Source organism: Diorhabda carinulata, chromosome 5 (assembly GCF_026250575.1).
Source record: "Diorhabda carinulata isolate Delta chromosome 5, icDioCari1.1, whole genome shotgun sequence".
Lineage (NCBI taxonomy): Eukaryota > Metazoa > Arthropoda > Insecta > Coleoptera > Chrysomelidae > Diorhabda > Diorhabda carinulata.
In genome coordinates this window covers 7,354,587-7,375,704 of record NC_079464.1, presented here as the reverse complement: position 1 = coordinate 7,375,704, position 21,118 = coordinate 7,354,587, and the positions used below count along the sequence as shown (strand labels likewise).

Below are 21,118 nucleotides of genomic sequence, written 5' to 3'. Positions count from 1 at the left end.
TGCTGGATATAGGCCTCCTCTAGTCTAAACCATCTATCTCTATCTTGAGCTGTATATATCCAATTTCCTACAATTTTCTTTACATCGTCACTCCATCTTGTTGGCGGCCTGCCTCTACTTCTCTTATCCATTCTTGGCCTCCACTCCAATATTCTTTTCGTCCATCTATTATCCGTCATTCGGGCTACATGGCCTGCCCATTTCCATTTCTTTTGGGCTATAATTTCAATAATGTCCTTAACGTTTGTTCTTCTTCTTATGTTCTCATTTGTAATTCTATCCCTTCTCGTAATTCCCAACATTGCCCTTTCCATTGCCCGTTGCGCCACTCTCATCTTTCCTGCAGTTTGTCTCGTGAGGGTAAGCGTCTCTGCCCCATAGGACATCACAGGTATAACACACTGCTCATATACTTTTCTCTTTAGGCTTATTGGTAAGTCTGATTTCAAGGTACTACTCAACTTGCCAAAAGCTATCCATCCTAACTGTATTCGACGCTTTATCTCACACGTTTGGTTATCTCTTCCTATCCTCACTTCATGGCCTAGATATTTATAGTAATATACTTGCGCTATCTCATCTCCATGTTATCATTTGTTACCAGATTTGTCATAAATTTGGTTTTGTCTAGATTTATTTCTAGGCCAACATTCTGTCATTATAATATGTTAATATAATAATTCTGTCAATAGAATAAAAAAATGAGAAATCATGTTACTAGATCACTGGTAATTTTGAGGGGGATAAACATAATAGAATGTAGAAGATGTAGATGTAGAAGACATAATATCTACTAAAAACACTTGAATTCTTTGGAAAGAGTAAACGGCAAAAATTATGATATAGGTCACTGTAATGTTGAAATGAGCAAAAGAAAAGAATGTAAAGGATAATAGCCATTAAAAAAATCTACAGTAGGACTCACAATGCAAAGAGTGCTGAGAAGTATACAACGCTATCTTTAGTACTTTATTAAGTTTCAGATATAATAACATCATTTATATAAATTTTCGATTCAATTATTCATTCCTAAATAAACTAATGAATGATACCTACATGTAACAATATTTGGAATCGAATCACTGTGTACATACTGCTAATTATTGTAATTGCAGGTGGCGTCTAACTTTTTTGTGTAATTGAAAAGCATTATTTTCTGTGCAGTTGAAATATGCATTCTGTATATTCTGCTATAGGGTATGTTATATTTGTATTGGAAGAGTATTTATTGATCAATTTTCGTTGTAATTTGGTTAAATATCCTTCATTTACAATTTTTATATTTCAAGGAAGCATCGTGGCAAATGAAAACAATCATTCTGTATGAAATAGGTTTTAATTGGGAAAAATATCAGTCAAGTATAAATAAGGTTTTGACCTAAAGGTTATCCACAATTCTGATAAAGTAAACTAAATAACGTTAACATTTGTAACATTTCTTTAATTTGTGTTGATCATCAGACATGAGAATATTAATTATATTCTGTTTACTAATTGGATACGCACATTCGTGTGGCAGGACTCCGAGTTATTATCATTCGAGGAAGATCAAAACACCAGGAGATAATGGATACGAAATAAAAATCAACGAGAATCCTAAAAAATATGTACCGGGACATCTTTACACTTGTAAGTCCGTCAACTATTTCTTGTAATTAATTCCAGGTTTATATCTCGAGAAAATGAAGAAGATTTAATAAATAAAATTCACTCGTGTTGTAACTGATATCGCCTTCCAGTTCGCCTTCTATCTTCTACTTTATGTAACGATACGTGAAGGGGCTGGTCTTATTTGATAAAGGAGGATAAAGATGGTTTAATCAGTCTTAAAAGTGATGGCGACACTTTTTTTTGGGATAGTCGTGGGATTGTATTCATTACATATTCAATAGCAAGAAAGTATTATGCTTTATGCTTTTTCCAGTTTTCTAACCTTAAATTTAGACTTGCGGGAGATATATTTCCATCAAATGAGGACGTTGTCACATATATAGATCTATTTTGAAGAATAAGATGTAACTATTATATGAAAGAGTTAAAAAAAAAGAGCTAGGGTATCCCTAGACCAAAGGTATAGACTTGAAAGGAGACTATATTGAACTGAATTAAAATGATTATGTAAAAAAATGTCTTTTCTCATTTTCAGGTAAAAAACTTTTCAGACAACCTTCTTAAGTGACTATGAGGCGTGTTTTTAATTAGGACTATCATATCTTGTAGTGCTGGTAGAAAAGAATTTTGGTATTAATATTTAAGAATTAGACAAATACTGTACTGTCTACACGTGATTTGTCCCTTTGTTTAATTGGTTATAAAGAATAGGCACGTACCCTTTTGCCTTTTGATGTTAGCCGATGATGGATATTCAATTGAACCTCCGATCGCTCCATGCAGACGATACACGGGCAGAAGAAAGCGGGCATGTGCTGTAGATGACTGCGAAGCTCTCGTACTACACTCTCCGCCATTGTTGACATTCAGGCGTCAGTCGGCGTTTTGTTACATTCCTATAAACATATCCGCCATTATTGATGTTCCTACCATGTGTGAATTGCGAAGTGCGATTCTTTTTGTACAGGTGGAAGGCCATAGTCCTGCGGAAATTAATCGGAGAATGAGTCGTGTGTATGGGGAAAACTTCATGAGTGATGGTGTTGTGCGTGAATGGTGCCGAAAGTTTGAATATGGCCGTTCATGATAAAGAGGGCCCCAAGGACGCAAATATGTCGTTGCAGATGACCTGGTTCAACGAGTTGACAGAATGGTTATAGAAAACCGCAGATTACTGCTTCGTCTACGAAATTTCCAGAAATTTCAAGGTTTGTTTTGTACTGTATTGTTACTGAATTGCTATGCTACATTTGCGACAACTTTCTTTGAAAGGGGTATTGAAAAGTTTGTCCACAGATATGACAAATGTCTCAATCATTTCGGTGATTATGTCGAAAATTAGCCTTAAGTGTACCAATCTTTTGGTAATAAAATTATTGTTTTATATGAACTTGTTTTATATTTATAGCCTATTGGATGTTGAAAAAAACGGCCCTCGTATACTTCACAACAATTTTAATATTTTGTATATTTGCATTTCGATTTAATCTACCTTTGCTTATTCTTTCCAATAATTTAATTACTTTTGTATCTGAAAAAATGTCTTATTAATAAAAATATTTGCTTTTACAGTATATTTATTGGCTCCAACGCTTCCAAATTCAAAGTCTCTTCGTAAGTTTACGAGATTCACCGTAAACGTGGAATCTACAAACAACAACACGGATGCTCCACAAAATGTAGGAAGTTTTCAGTTATACGGAGATGAAGTAGCTACTTTTAACGAAGAATGTATAAATACAATATCTGAAGCTACCACTTCACCAAAAAGTGAGGTTATATTCATGTGGTCCGCGCCTCCTCCAGGATCTGGCTGCGTAACTTTTAGGTAGGCTGAATTAAAAGATGAGCCAAACGACTCATTAATATATTTATTGATCATAATAATTTATATTTATTATGTTTTTAGAGCTATGGTGCTAGAAAATGCAGACACTTGGTTTTCTGAAGATGGAAAACTAACTAAAACTTTCTGTGAACAAAAAGATGAGGATGTTCAATACGAAGATGATTGCTGCGCCTGTGACGAAGCAAAATATAATGTGAGTATACTAATAAATTTACTCAACCACTGTATTTTTTAGTATTGTTATTGATAATCTTATGTAGCAATAACTTAGATAAGTTATTAAACCTTACTTAAACCTTCAACAGATGTTTGTGATCAGTCAACTTGTAACAACATTAGAAAATGAGTTAGTGCAGTTTATTATATGATTAGTTTTAAAAAAAATCACCAAGTTCTGCTCTTGAAATCATCTAAACTCAAATATCTAAGAATATAAAAGTATGTATATCACTAGAGCTATGAAATGTGCACAACTGAACCTGGTGAAAGAACAAAGAACGTTGTCTTTCCTGAGTAAGTACATTTCATGGGCGAATCTTGCTACTGACGATATGATCAAGCATCGGAAAGACTTTGACTACAATGTTAAACAGAAAAAAATTAGGGGATTAGAATATATCACTTGAACCTCCAAGAAAAACAACACCAATTGATACACTGATGGTTAAAAAACTACATTATCACTAAACAGAAAGACTAGACATTATGAGACTAGAATGAATCTCTCATGGACAATTTGCTATTGAATTTAATAAATTTTAACCAAGAGAACACAAAAGTCTTTCAGTGGTACATAATTTTTCTGTGTGCATCTATCTACAAGAAGTTCCAGGAGAAGGAAAAATCTGAAAAAGAATTACTTCTACGAGTGCTCCTCCCATTGAACCGATCCAAAAATTTTCTTCAAAACTAAAAAAACTCTTCTTCAGGACATCCCCGTCTCAGGAAGCACTTGAAAAAACGGGTTCTAGTAGAAACTGACGACTGGAAAGCATGGAGAATAGTGAGAAACTCAACATCATCTCTAGTTGCTTTGGACGGGACATTTGTAGAAGCGATTATTTGACCTTCTTTATGTCAGTTCCGATACTGATTCTAGGGCGAGCTATAAAAGATCGTCGACAAAACCAGCTGATTGGGATCTTCAATTTCAAAGCTACCCATCAATGTCATGATATATTTCATTGTCTACTATTTATTTTTTTCTAAATTCTGTAGAGTGGAATGATTTATATTTTATAGCTAGTTTTTGAGGGCATATGGTCGAGTAATACCCACCCCAAAGATTACCCGACACTCTTATGGTTAACGCATTTTTCCGACGTAATTGGTGCTTCCCACGAGAAAAACTTCACTTTTTGGGGCGAAGGACAAATCGCCTCGGAAGGTTTTCGAAGTTTAGCAGAATGGGGATCAGTACGACTAATGGAAACTGAACTCCGAGCTAAAAGTAAATATCTGAGAACTATCATTCGAGCAGCTGGATTATGGTATCCCAATGTTAATTCGAATACATCTACGTCTTTCAAAGTAGACAGACGTCATCATCTTATATCTTTGGCATCTATGTTCGGTGAGTATATTATAATAACATAATTTTTATTGTGATGATCCTACTTACGACGTATATTCATAAAGTAAGCTTCGATTGGTTATAAAAAAAAAAAAACGTGTACAGATAAAAAAATGTATTTATTCTAAAAAAGTATAATAAAGTGTTAAACTAATTTTCTACATATTTTATAGAAGGATGTCGATTGTGTTTTCAACTATATAGTATAGTATTTTTACAATTTAAGAAACCTATACAGGGTGTTTCTATATTCTACCGACAACGCTCTACCACAGAAAGATCTCAATAAATGATTCATTTTGATATAGGAATACGAACCCTTACGGGGCCTAGTTGTTGAGATGTAGGGTGTTCAAAATTTTAAATCAAAATCAAAAATTTGCCATAAATCCAGAAATTTTTTGATCAATGCATGATAAAGTAATATTTTGACATAAACAACCTTTGGAAGAATTTAACAATTGGCGCGCTGTCAGAGTTAGTTGTCACTTTTATTCCCCTATTTTTTTCGTCACTGGAGCAAATTCTTTTTTTAATTTTGTTTTAAATTGCCTGATTATTTTTAATTAAAAAACTCATAACCTTTTATGGAGATAAAATGAACGGTGTTGTGTGTTGTAGAAATTTGCTTCTAAACAAAAGTCTGCACTACTCAATATTTCTAAATTATAATTTAGTAGGCACGTTTCATATTTTTGATAGTTCGTGACACTTTGTATATTTGACACGATTTTCCAAAATATGTGTTGTATACCGACGAGGCAAGATTTACTAGGGAAGGAATTTTCAACTCTAGAAATAGTCACGTTTGGGAGGAACAAAATCCGTGATAACTAATCCTGATAGCGCGCCACTGGTTAAATTTTTACAAAAGTTTGTTTATGTCAAACTATTACTTTATTAAGGATTTGATCATCAAATTTGGAAAAAAAGTTTAAAGCCGTTCTTGATTTATGGCAAATTTTTGTTTTTGAATTGAAATTTTTTGAACACCCTATATCTCACCAACTAGGCCCCGTGAGTGTTCGTATTCCTATATCAAAATGAATATATATATAAACACTCTGTATAAAATTTGATGGGACCCAAAAGCTATAAATTTTTGGTTATTTATAGGGAGGGCATTACGCAGGGCCCTACTATTATATTATAAAACCTGGCATTGATACACAATATATTAATACATAAATTCAAATTCCACATTTTATCTATTACTAGTTCAATTTCGCAATCCTGCAAATCAATAAAAAGTTTTTTACGATTTCTTAACCATTTATATTTGTATACATACATCTATATGAAAACTTTTTTCACGTGTTGAATATAATGTCTCCAATTTTCAACGGTTAGATTTTAATTTCTATCTTTATCAACTCCATCGCACTATTGTTTAAAGTAGATGTATTATTGTGAGCACGTACATTAATCTTATTCTTTTGGCGACTGGTATGATACGTTATCCATCACAAAAGAGGTAATCGGTGGTATATTTGACATTAATTTATTTTGGAACCAATCTTCAAAAACTACCGCGGTTTTATTGCAATGATACTCCAGGCTGTAATCCGAAATATTCTTGGCTACTAAAAACAGTCTTTACTTTTATTAAACGAAATTTTCGTGTAACATTTTTTTGAATTTTTGAACCATCAACCCCTCTTTCACTAATTGATTGATATAATAAATATAATGTTGATAAAATCGAATTTGTTCGTTCGTTTCAGAAACCTTGTATAATTTCAATTTTTAGGTCCTTCGCCTGACTGGGTAGTCGGTATAAACGGCTTGAATTTATGTCTAAAAAATTGTACTTGGAAAGAAAAATTAATAATAGATCTTTATCCTTATGATGCTGGGACGGATAGTGGAGTTACTTACATGGTAATACTGATAAACATTTCATTTGTTTTAAGCTACTCTATTCATACTTGAAAAATTCATCAATGTGGATCATTAGAATAAAAGCACCTTATTAAATATGCGATTAATAAAGTTTAAGTTTATTTAAATTATATTTTCTCAAATTAAATTATGATTATTACAGATTTTGGAAATTCGTAGTAGCAATTTTTGGGTTAATACTATAATATTTACAATGAAATACCTGAAATTATAAATAAGACTCTGTTTCTTTTCCTTCCTGGCAAAACCTATACATGGTTTGTCCATCAGGTTCTGTCATCTTACAATATTGGATAAGGAGCCTTTCATGAATTAATTTTCTTTGTCTTTGTTTCCATCAAATTTGAAATAATCTACACATCAAGTTTTGAATAGACTCGTGAGCAAAAAATAGACTCCACTGTAATAGCGACTCACTGACAGAAAAACTGAACACGATATTATATTTTTCCCAGTAAAATCTAATGGTATTATCCTCAAAATGATAAATTATTGTAATGTGTATTGTTCTCAGAGTCCTTTTGTCTTTGGTTAAGATTCCTTTTCGTTTGATATTTGGTCTTTACCAAAAAAATAACTCAATAACAGCATAGACCTCTCATTATAAAGCTAAGACTAATCGTTTTGAGATACTAATATCAGAAAAAGAATGGAAGCTACAGATTTTTTGCTGCCTAATGCCGCAAATTTTCTTTCAGCTCATCATAGTTTCTGTCGATATTTCTTTGGCTAACATGCCATTCTCTGTAACTCTCAGATACCTTTCTTGAATCGTACTTAGGCTAAGAACATGTCTATATAGTTTCTAAACAATTTGAGACTTGATCATTAGAACTAACCCTCTTTGAAGCCGCTTTATTATTTATTTATTCAATTAATTCATTCTTTCATCATTGAAATCATCATGAAACAACCAAGTTCAACTACCTTTAAGGGCTTGTACAGGAAATATATCAAAATCGTAAAAAGTTTTTCACGTTTTTTTGTTCAAAACTCCAATTAATCTGAAGAAGCATGGAAAGTATAACAAGCTGAAAAAAAAACAAGGAAAAGACCATGATATCTAAGATTGTCAAATTCATGGGAGCGAAAGCGGGAGGAATTGATTTGATTAGGGTAGACTTAAAAACGTTTTTTAAAAGTTCTGAGAGCCATAAAGATCAAACAAATAAGCTTGGGAACACTAAAAGGTGATGAAAATTACATTTTAAAATGGTTAATCGTTAAATATTTCATACTACCATGTATATTTAAGTTGAGTTGAGTTGTATTATGTACTGTGTATTTATAGCTTGCTTTTTGGGATTTCTATAAAAGATTTTTTTTCTTTCTTTTTTGATTTTAATTCACCTCTTGTGCACTTATATTTACTCTACAAATAGAAAACGGTTGAATAACTATTTTACATTTAAACTTGTAGTCACCAAACGCAGAAACGAGTCCTAGAGAAAGAATGTACCGAATAACAACAACTTACCCCGAAGATCCCAGAGCTCCTTTCTACGACCCTTCTAAAAAAGAGATACCACCACTTGCGAGATTATATTTGAATAGAGAAAAGTTGATACCAAAGAACTGCGAGGATAATTTTCTCAGCGCTCAGCTGGATATTAGTGATAATACAGAAGATACAGTTAGACGTAAGTTTGAGTTTTTTACAGCTCTATTTCTAGAATAGACCCAGTAATATAAAAACCCGATTAATTTATTTCACCCACATTTTCATCATAACTATTATGTCAATATTATAGAATACTATTAATCGAACATTCCTATCTATATTTAGTTATTATTTTTGCTGTTTGTACAGATAAAATGAAAATAAAATTATCTTTACCCTCTTCTATATTAACAACTTCGTAATAACTCAGTATAGCCCTATTTGAATATTTATTATTATATTTGAATTTGGTATTAATCAAGAAGGGGCATTTTGAAGTTGACGTATATCACGTAAATTTGCCATTTTGTCCACAACATACACTTAAAATCTATATTTTGCATCTTAGCAATTGTATAAAGATACGGTTTTCGTGAATCATTAGAAAATGGAAGATCTTCATGATTGGTTTATGTAAAACGATATCTGATTTTCGCCAACTGCTAGTTGATAATGGTTTCAATGATTTTCATAATATCTTCTCCAAACAAAAGCAGAATATTGTCCAGGTATTTCCTTTCTTTAAATAAAGAGCGTGACTTTTCCGCCTCAAAATTGGATTCTTATCGAGTTGGACACTCACCAATTTAGTCAATGCGCCTGGACCGCATAAAAGACGATTCATTCAGATTATGGAGACTTACTTCATGTACTAAACGAAGAAGCCTACATATATCTGTCTCCCTGATCCTACTCAGGATGTCTTTTCCAACACATCCGAGAAGAGCATTGAGCATCTTGCGTGATGCTCGTCGTTTTGAAGTGTTGTGCCTTGTATCAGACTGTCTGTAATCAACCGGATAATCAGCCTTAGGTGATTTCTTTCAAGCTTGATGAGGTTGTCTCCCGGTACCTTGGATGACTCTCTAAGTAAAAACCCTCTTCAGCTCTCTTATTAGACTTCTGATTGAACCATAGTTATTTATCAACAGCTTCTCAAGCTATCTTAATTTCATTTTCTGGGACTGATCTAGTTTTATTTTTTTCGTGGTTGAAGCGTTTTAGTTTTTTTTTCTTTAATTACTTGTTTACTGTCGAGGACATCTCTGTCGCTTTCATATTAAAAGTTATTTCTATTGCAGCTGAATGTGCCGTTACAGAATATACTAACTGGACCAAATGTTCTGTGACTTGCGGGAAAGGTTTACGCATGAGGAACAGAGAATATATATTTCCGGAAAAAGCTAAATTGTCCGGCTGTAATAGGCAACTCGTATCAAAAGAAATGTGCGTGGCTGCTGTAGCGGAATGCGAAAGGTAAGAAACAAATAAAGCAATCCGTTTAGAACTACTAGTTTTTTTACTTTAAAGTTTGGTTCAAGTATTTGGAATAGAGTTTGCAAATCACGTTTAATGTAATTTACAGAGCTCAAAGATTTAATATCGAAACCTTTAACGTTTAATGGACATAACTAATTCCTTGTAGAAGTGAATAGATTCATCGAACTCACTTATTTCCGTGTTAAAATATGAAAACCACACCAAAACCCACTTTCCTTGTTTTCACATAAAGATGTACTAGCCCTCCCTACTTTAAACACTTCTTCAATTGAGTTTCAACTGAAAAAACCCAAATAATAACTTATATTTTATATAAAGAGCGCGAAAAGTAACATTTAACACACGAGGGGAAATGAAAATTCACGTTCCAGCGAATTATGTACAATATTTTTCCCACGATTCTCTCGACGCAATAAATTTTCATTTTAAATTTATATATTAACATTGTATTGTTTATAATTCACATACTTACTTAATTGTTTTTATTTGTGATGGTTAAAAAAATTTATAGTTGAACAATTTGAGAAATAAAAGGAAGGCTTTGGTGATTTATAATCTAAGCGACATTTTTTAAACAGATCGTAGGTTTCCTCGTTTGTCCCTTATAAAACACATCACTACCCTAAAATTTTATTTGCAACCCTCATTTTGTTTGCTAATTATTTATCTTTATAATCTTCTGCCACTGCAACCCCCATGTCTATCGAGAGCTGCATGCTGGAAATCACCAATTTTCGTAACTACTAGATCGAATGAATATGGACCATTCTTTATAGGGTCGTAGGGAGAAAACTAAATATTCTATTAATTTACATACTGAATTATTATTTGAATTATTGTTAACAGCGAGGCACAACCAGATTCACAAGAAATAGATTCTCTTGATAACAGTGGTATTTGTGCAACTACGGAATGGAGCGCTTGGTCTAACTGCTCCGAAATATGCGGTTCGGGATATAAGATGAGGACACGGAAATTCCTAAATAAGAATGGAAGGAAGAAATGTCCCCATGTAAAGTCAAGTAAGTTATTCAAACAATGTTAGAACCGATTGTTTCATTGTTTTTTGAATCCGGGTTGTAAGATTCCCATTCCAATACCGGTTTAGGGCACAGGAATTATGAATATATCATATTCTTAAATTACTTATGTATTTAACGAGTTAAAAATTTTCAATAGTAGAAAAATGATAACGATAAGTAATGCGGGCTTAAAATAAAAATCTCGGGCTGTAAACTATTAACAAAATTAAATATTTTTGTACATAAAAATGTTAAAACTGTGATCTATTTGCTAATTTTAATTACTTTCTATTACTCTATCTTTCTTATTTCTCTTTCACGATTATAACTTAAAAGTGATATGGCTTCACATCTTGTAGTGCCCCCAGTGTAAGAGTATACTACCACTTTCTACTGTGATGTGCCATCTTCATTTAATGAAGGTTGACAAAAATTTCGGTATACTTATTTCCGTCCTGAGTGGTGCGAATTAAAGATAGTGTGTTCAAACCAATCCAATTTTTTTTAACCATGAATGTTGTCTGCTACCGGCTCCACGTCTTCCTTCGATTTTCTCTTCTATTATCAATTTCAGTATATCATACTTGTTGTTACGGTATATGTGGCCCAGATAAGCGACCTTTCTTCTCTTTATTGTTGTAAGCAACTCTCTTTCCTTTCCTATCCGTCTAAGTACTTCATCGTTAGGTATATGTTGAGTCCATGATATTTTAAGTAGTCTACGGATGATCCACATTTCAAAAACCTCGAGTCTGTTCATGGTATCCACTTCCAATGTCCATATTTCTGCTCCATACAAGAGAACTGAATGCACGTACGCCTTTACAAAACGGTATCTTAAGCTTAAGTTCACGGTTGCGTTACATAATAGGTTTTTCACCTTTAGGAATATGGCTCTAGCTTTTTCTATACGTGATTTTACTTGCTTGCTTCTTGGTTCCAATAAAGATTTCCTATAAACTCGATGTTTTGTTTGTCTAACCCTTTTTTCTGTAGTAATTTCAGAAGGACGGTATGATTGACTCGATCGAAGGCTTTCTCGTAGTCTATGAAACAGGCATAGACATCTTTCCTCGTTTCTCGACATTTCTGGAAGAGTATTCATAAGCTGGCTAGTGATTCCCTTGTTCCTAGACCTTCGTGAAATCCGAATTGGGTATCGCTTTGATCAGCTTCACATTTATGGTAGATTCTGGCTTGTATAATTTTAAGTAGGATCTTAAACACTTGGCTCATTACGCTTATCAGTCTGAACTCATCACATTTCTTGGCTTTTGATTTCTTAGGGTGGTGAGCCAGTCTTTTGGAATATTACCTGTTGTATTAACTTCTTGTAGTAATTGGAAAAATAGTAATAAATTTTCTTGTTCTATTAGTTTCATCATTTCTATGTGGATATTGTCCGGACCCGCTGCTTTTTCGTTTTTACTCAAGTGTTTTCCTTATATATGTTTGCCATACTTTTAATAATTACCGTTTCGATGTTTTCGTTCAATATACCTGTTACGGGCTAATTTTTGTTGGATTGCGTTACCTCTTTTAGTTACTTATGAACTCTGTGGCTATCCTGTTTAATCTGAAGTAATTCAGTCTTCTCGCACCTTTCTTTTATTCACTTTTTTTTTACTATTCGGATTTTTTTTCTTATTTCTCTATTTATTTGTTTGTATTTTTTCATTGTTTTCATGCTTGTCAAGGAATAGGATAGTTCAACCCAAAGTTGAAATATCCTATTCCTTCTTTCTTCTATGTTCACTATCCCATGTTTAATTTGATCCCAGACATATTCTATATTCGTATCTCGTGTTGTAGTTGACTTTATTGTTGAAAATTCGTCATTTATTTGTTCTTTTACTTTTGTCTGTGTATCTTTGTCTATCTTGTCACCACAGGATTAGGGTCTGAGCCTATGTCCGCCCCAGAGTATGCTTTTAAGCCTTTTATTCCGTTCTCAAATCTTGTTTTGATTAGGACATAGTCTGGTTGCAAAAGATATTATCTGGACGGTGTTGCCGAGATTGCAAAATATACAAATGTCTTTCTGGTAGTTTGTACAATGTATTAGTAATTACAAACTCCTCTTCTTGACAAAATTGTACTAGCGTGATATAAGTTATGTATTTTATAGTTTTGTAACACAATTCTTGTAGTATTTTAGCTGTTATAAGATCATAAGCTGGGGATTTACGAGAATTTAGCTTTGTTCTCATAGAATTACAAAATTGTATTATAAATCTCTTAAGGGAAAGTTCTAGTTGAAGATGGACTTGTGGAATTCAATAATTTCATCATTTTTTTTCGACTGTATCCATTAGAAAAAGCAGAAAACCCTCTTCAAAAGTGCAGCTTTTCGCTACTAATCTTAGCTCATTCAATTTCTCTGTCTGTTATAGAGTTGTGGTTGGTTATATTAGTTGTATAGTTGCCATCAGGTTAATCAAGTATCTTTGTATATCAGCATTCTTGTGTTCACTCAACATTTTGTGGCTGTTGACTTTAGTAAGTTATTCTTCATTATTGTTTATTACGATTTATTAAAAGTAATTTACCAAATACTATTTTGTATAGTTTTGCTATCGCTGCTAGTCAGTAGGACTAAAATGGGTGAGTGCTGGGATGATGTAGAAGTCTACTAAATCTGGCATTTTTTGTGTCTGTAAGCCAGTAAATTGGTTTTTCGGTGGAGTTTACTTATACTGCTACTTTTGGGTAGACTTTGAGTTATAGTCTTCTCTAACAATGAAACAGTTTATTTTTAAAGTTATGCTTTGAAAGACAATATACAGCACATATTGTGAGAGGTTCATACAAGTCTTCAATTTCAATAGTAGTGGCTTGTTTATATTCTTAATTGTGTCCAGTAAACTCTTGGTGTAGTATTCATAATCATTATCGCCGTTCTTCCATGAGTCAGGGTGTTGAGTATTGTATATCATGTATTTGGGTAATTTGAAATAACTTCTGTTGTTAAAAAGAGTTTCTGATACTAACATTATGTCTATATGTTGATTTATAATGAATGCTTTTATTTATTTCAATATAATTCTCAGTGGAAAAAGAAGAATGTATCAATAGAGAATGTAGACAAGACGAGATTGAAGTGAAAGATTCCTATTGTCCGACAACACAATGGATGGACTGGAGTCCGTGCAGCGCTTCCTGCGGAAAAGGCATCAAAATGAGAACAAGACTGCTTTTGGTAGAACCGTCGAAGCAACAAGAATGTAGTAGTCGTGTCGAACTAATTCAACAATTACCTTGTGAGGATGTACCTACTTGCACTATCGACATGAACACAGCAAAAGGTTTGTATAGAATGAATCTGAAATTTGAAGTACTGAATATAATCAATTCTAAGTAAAAATATTATGCAATGCTGCTTGTTACTAAAATTCGACTGTTTTTTTCGTGGTTTACTAAAATCTTGAATTAAGAAGTATTTATTGTCTTGACTGTGGATCTCTTTTGATCTCTGTAGATCACTCCATTTTCAGGATCATTGAATAAATGATAAGAAACCTCTCAATAATATGTATCGAGCTCGCTCATTGGTGCGATTAATTTGATTCTCAGGTAGTCAAAATCTTCTTGTGTATTCAATTTGAAGTTACCTCAACTTCATGAGAAAGAGCTATTAAAGTTTTCGGAGCCTGTACTCTAGAGATGTTTAATTGGAGACAGATCGGGCGATTTTGTTGACCAGGGTAAACCAAGTTGATACGAAGTTGATCCATTTAAGGTCTAAATTATCTGGCAACATGTGATGTGACATTGTAATACTAAGAAATATGATATGGAGGTATAAAATGACGATCCCTATCAAATTGTGCATTCCCAAATAAAAACGTGATTCGTCAATGAATACGATCTGATTCTATGGATTGTCTTGATCTTAGGTCTCTTTTGATAAAAAATTAGTTTAAAATAATTGGTAAAAATTTGACTTTTCGACCAATTTTGGTTTTTATCAAACGTAACCTAATAATCAACTTAATAAAAAACTAGAAACATAAAAAAGTATATACCTGAAAAATCTTTAAATAAAAATTGAGGGTTTTTATATTTCTTCTGAGAACAAAATGCGACATTCGGAAATTCTTATGAAAATTTATTTACAGCACTCTCTACCCCTCGTTTCTGAAACATAGGCCTTTAAAGCTGCGAAATAAAGCAACGATAGGTCGTAAGACAAATGTTTATGTCACAGCATTATTTTCCTGTCATCTATTCACTTCCGTTTTGTATCAAATCCCGGAACAGCCTGTATAATTTTTTAATGTTGATTTTTTTCAAATTTCAGTTGTATGTATGCAAGATGGTGATCCAGGTCCATGTCAAGGATATTTTAATAGATGGTGGTTTGATGCGACAAAATTAAAATGTTTCCCGTTTATTTACGGAGGTTGCAGAGGAAATAGAAACAACTTTTTGACAGAAGATCAATGTATGGATACGTGCAAAATAGTTAAAGGTAATATCAGTTATTTTAATTGAAAATAACAGTTTATAACAACATTATTAAAAAAACAGCACGAGAAACCGCAGCTCTGAAAATTTCTGTAGACGTCTGTCCGAACCATCTGCGCTAGTCTTTCAGCCATGCATTTTTTTTCCTTCGATCTTCCCTTCTATTCCAGGCGGAGAATCTCATTATATGTCCTAAGCACTACAACTTTATGTCCTTTTTTTTATATTTACCCATTTGCTGTAGAACCTCTATGTTTGTCTTTTATTCCGCCTAAGATATCCTCAGCATTCGCCTGTAGGAGTATATTTCTAACGCATCAATTTTCTTCCCTGTGGCCGCATTTATGGTCCAACTTACGCATCCGTACAGAAGAACAGGAAAGATGTAACAGCGAGGCATTTTAATCAGGAGTTCCAGACTGAGGTTGCGATTTGCCAGAAGTGTTTATTTGATTCTTACTACAGCATTCTAACCAGAGATTGTTTTTGTAGATGCCATTACAGGAACTCTAGATTCTACAGCTCAGCTTAGACAAAATACTCGTCTTCAACCTACCAATTGCGTTTTATCGGAATGGACAACCTGGAGTTCGTGTAGTGCAAGTTGTGGTACAGGATATAGGGAGAGGTACAGAGTAGTTCTGCAACATGCTACCAATGGTGGGTACTGTCCTAACAACCTTCAACAAAGAAGAGGCTGTTTCCTCAGAACATGTTACTAAATTAATGTATTTTATATACTATAGCATAATTTTTATTGTTCTATTACAGTATTCAGAAAGTAATGAATCTTGATTTTATGTGCCGAGCCTTACATTTTACATTATACGATTTTCCAAAAAAAGTTTCACTTATTTGGTAGTTTAATAAAGAGGACAAATGTGATCAGTTTGTTTATTATTTATTCAGTTCATGCTTCAGATGTATCATTGACACTATTGGGTGAAAATGCCAGTCAAAATTTTACACCAAGAGTATTTTCAGATTGATAATGGTTTTAACACGATTCGAAAGTCTTGAATAGCTTCTTGAAGTGAGGAAAATTGCTGTCCGCGCATCTTTTGTGGTAGTAGTGAACAAGAAAGCGTCATTATTATTTGGTGTTTTGTTTGACGTGCTTTATAAGAAATCCATTTAGAACAAACGGCGCTAATAGCACGTACAGAATAATCTCGTCGGTTTGAGAAAGTTCTGGTGTCTTCTACTCACTTCTAAGTGGTAGTAATGGGAATATATAAGAAGGCTAGTGGCGCAACCACAAGTCGGTTCCTATGACCTTGTTGTGAAATAAAATAGTGCGTACCTCCTTAAAACGTGTTTGCGTGTGTTTAAGTTTAAGACATCTTTGTAACACTATTTTGATTTGAATTGTGAATGCAGAAAATTCAAAGATCAGTGGAACATTCAGTATTTCGTAATTGAGTCCAGTAACAAGTCGCTATGTTTGATTTGCAATGAAAGCATAGCTGTTCTCAAAGAATATAACATTAAACCTCATTATGAAACAAAACATTTTCAAAATTACTCAAAATATACAGGAAGTTTGCGGACAAAAAATTCGAAGCAATGAAGCGCGGATTGAAATCGCAGCAGTATTCATTTACAAAACTCAAAACTGAATAAGAGACTACTTTCGTGTGGCTCTTGAAATTGCAAAACGTGGAAAACCATTCACCGATGGAGAAATGATCAAAGAATGCATAATTGCAGTAGCCGAAGAAATGTGCCCTGAAAAGGTAAATTTATTAAAAACTGTCAGTATGTCAGCAAACACTGTGGCTCGACGGGTAGAAAACATCGCTGAAAATATATCCCCTCAACTGTTCGACAAAAATGAACATGAACAAAGCTATGAAGTGCATAAAGAACTTCTTGATATGTATAGTATTCATGGCACAACTACTGGTACAACTACAACGAGTTAAAATGGCCATTAACCAAAAGAACCTTCGATGGAAAAACTTGAAATGTGGGAAAGATAAAGGAGTGGTCGCTCTTGAGTCTGTTGATAATTTGCATAAATTTGCTCGTGGCGGTTTTCTGTTTTCTGTTTTTGGTACTACTTATTTGTGAGAAGATTTTCTCCAAAATGAAATTTCTTTTAATAATTGGTACAAATAAAATTAGTCCAAAACTACAAACTATTGTCAGTGGAAAATCTCAATTAAATAAATCTCGTTAGTATTTCATATTTCATTATGCTTGTTATAAGTTATGTTTTTATTTAAAATGTATAAAATGTTAGTTGGATTCATTTCAATAATTTGTTAGTTTTTATATACTGAAGTTAAATTTTCTGCATATTATACATGTTCTCTAAAAGGAGTTTTCAAGTATGCTAGCTCTCCGCGGGCCGGACAAAACCTGTCCGCGAGCTGGATGTGGCCCTCGGGCCGTAGTTTGGAGACCCCTGATCTAGAATATAGCTTTCTCACACCTAAATGTTCATGCAAAATGGATTTTATTGTTCCAAGAGACGCTTCTATCTGCCTGTAAGTGACATGCCGATCTTTAATCATGTTACGCGCAGCATCGATATTTGTCGGAATAACAACCGATTTTGATCGACAGTCTTCTCTGATAATGGTTCATTACAAAAAGTTCCACGAAGCAATTCTATGCATTTCTGTTTAGTAAGGTCTTTTTAAACGGGTTATTATCATTGTTGCACAAATCTGATTTTTTAAACGTTCATTATCAACAACTTACCACTCAAGTTCTAAATTGTCAATGAAACCTGAAGCAGGTCGATTTTTATTCTTAAATTGACAATTTACAGTATGAAAATATTATCCCCCTCTAGCACCCCCTCTGAATTATAAGCACCGCCACGAAAGGGATGTTAGTTCTCTGTTCAGCAAATAAGGTTTTTTTTTTTAAATTTGATGCCATCAAAACTAATAAAATTAATTTTTAAGATGTAAAATTTTAATGTCTCGATCTTAAATGAAGATAATAATGATGCATGATATTTAGAATGTATTTTTTAATTTATTTTACAATTAACTTGAATGTTCAAAATGACAACCATTCGCTTCTTGACAATAACCGAGGCGATTTAGGAATTATCGTACAATATTGTGTATGACATCAGGGGTTATTTTGTTAATTCCTTCCGTTATCCTAGCTTTTAAATCAGCAATATTGTTTGGTCTATTGAAATATACTTTAGATTTTAAATAACCCAATAGGAAGTAATCGAGAAGAGTCAAATCGGGGGATTTAGCCGGCCGTTCGATCTCTCACGTCTTCCAATTCACCTATTGGGAAAAACCTCGTTTAAATAATTTCTAACTGTACGTGCGAAATGCGCTAAAGCTCTGTCTTGTTCGTAGTTAATAGATCGATCTATCTTATTTGGATCATTAACATTCCGAAGTCTTTGTAATGTAGGTATTAGGAATTTAATCAAAAAATGTAGATAAACCTCATCATTAACTGTGCGCCTCAAATAATAAGGGTCAATAATTTAGTTGTTAATGATACCAGCCCAAATGTTTTTTAGGATATTGAGTGTGAACCTCACACATCCAGTGAGGACTTTCTCTGCTCCAATATCTATAATTCTGTTTGTTAACAGTTCTATTCTATTTTGTTCCCTCAAGCAACATTTTATTTGTTAAGCAAAAGTTGAACAGAAACTTCATTTAGATGCCTTCAATAATTAAATTTTTACTAAGTAAGAATGTTAGTTTTTATTATTTTACAACGCGTCCCTACGGTGCCGACAATATTAATTTTCTGTTTCATTCGAGACACTTTATCTATACTGCGCATGCTTGAGTAATTTTAAATTAATATTGTCTGTATAAATGAGATAATGAAGTGAACTTATACAACCTACGGATTATTTTCGCATATTCAACAACAAATAATCTAGTGTACCAGACAACTGGTAAAGTTTAATTAACAGTAGACGCTTAAAAGTGAAAATTTAATCAAGATTATATTTCCGAGTTACTTGAAGAGAAGCATAAATATTTCTTAGATAAACAACTAGGGTTTCGCTTTAACGAAGAGAAAAATTTGCTCAACATAACGAAAGATAAATGTTTTAACGGAAACTCTAGAAAACAAAGAATGAATCTATTAATTAAAGTCTTTATCAGAAACAATCAGCTAAAACATAAACTACCCGAACTTCAAGAAATTGGCATCAAGCATTAGGTAAACAATAGACGTTGCCGGATTATTCTTAATGTTCAAAATATTCACAATTTATCTATATAAATTTCTTAGTGAGAAAAAGTGAGAAAAGATAGACATTCGGGACAAACCGGTTCGGCAGACAAGAAAAATGCTACACTAAGTTCATACTTTATCATGGATAAATATTATTTAAGGTGTAAGATGTCGGAAGAAATAGAAACTTTGATTTTGTTACAATCAGTGGCGTAGCTAGGCGTGGGCGAAGTGGGCCCTCGACCACGGTCTCGAACTTAGAGGAGCCTCGCGAGGCCTTTTTAAATACCATGCCATCTAACTTAGGTAAACAATTCATCGAAGTTGCCGGATTGTTCTTTATATTCAAAATATCATTTTATATTGTTGTAAAAGCTGAAAAAATATAAAAATGAGATGAGGTTATTTATTCAAATACATAATAACTTTATAATCATTTTTCTTAGAGTGTACAATAAAGCATTTGGGTTTATTCATATCCAGTAGCGGATCGAGATAAAAAATTAGTTGTTGTGCAATGTTACCTTGTCGAATTTCTGTTGTCTGTGAAATTTTTATTGATTTCATCGATTTCCGTGAGAAATTATGAATTTGTAATATACTACTCTTTGCTCATATTTTAGCTCAGAAAATTATTTAACTTGTAATGTGTGGGAAGAAAAGAGAACCGTTGATTTTGTTACACTGAGCTAGCCCTCGCTCACGGTCTCGCACTTAAAGGGACCTCGTCATAGACTGGCAACACTGCTTTTCAAAACGTTTCTTTACACGCATACCTACATAAAAGATATGTAAGATAGGGCATAAAATCCATATAATCTTAAAATCGTTTGACAATTTTCACAATTTTTGTAACTGGATCCAGAAATTTCGGGAAACAGGCTTTAATGAATGTACTGCAAAAGCCAACGAATTCATAGAAAATAGGAGTTGTGTGATTCCAATGACTTTAAAAAAGATACAGGTTTCATAAAAAAAAGAAAATGTTTAATTTTGAAACTGTAGATCCTATTGATTCCGCGAAAAGTAGAATCAGAACTGATTTTTTTTTGTTATAATGATTGACGCCGTGATACAAGACATCAATACAAGATTTACTCCACTCACTGAATATTTCAACAATTTTGGATTCTTGTACGACATAAATAATTTAAATCCTTGCTAAATATGGAGATTTTTAATTGTGATTATTAAGTACTAGTACTTCAAAATGGATAAAGCAAAGACATAAATTTTACGAACTTTACGAAGATTACAAATTGATATCTATCCTAATGTTTACATGATTATTAGAATTATTATTGTGCTGAGATCAGTTTCCGAAGAACTAAGCTTATCCACTTCCTCAACAGTTATTATATCCCTTAACAGCAGGACTCACTGCAGGGACTTTTTCGAAAGATTAAAAATTCTGACTCTTCCTTCCTCATTCATCTTTTAATACGTTTGCCTAATTCGTAAGCACGCTTCTCCAATTTCAGAAAGATCGTTACAAGGCTATCCCCTTAGAAACACGAAGCACGACCTCTACCTACCTACCCCACATTCAGAATTAGTCAAGGGCTCAATAT

The 21,118-nt window shown here is 33.2% G+C and overlaps 1 protein-coding gene across 1 annotated transcript; it reads left to right on the top strand.

Moving 5' to 3' along the window:
• The first annotated feature begins 1,393 nt into the window (after positions 1-1,393).
• On the top strand, positions 1,394-16,250 carry LOC130894651 (spondin-1). Its single transcript, XM_057801590.1, has 11 exons — positions 1,394-1,629; positions 3,184-3,439; positions 3,521-3,653; positions 4,703-5,033; positions 6,784-6,914; positions 8,356-8,575; positions 9,678-9,852; positions 10,723-10,898; positions 13,949-14,203; positions 15,199-15,369; positions 15,858-16,250. Exons 1-11 carry the CDS (start codon positions 1,464-1,466, stop codon positions 16,085-16,087), a joined length of 2,244 nt encoding a protein of 747 aa, XP_057657573.1. The 5' UTR covers positions 1,394-1,463; the 3' UTR covers positions 16,088-16,250.
• The last annotated feature ends 4,868 nt before the right edge of the window (positions 16,251-21,118 follow it).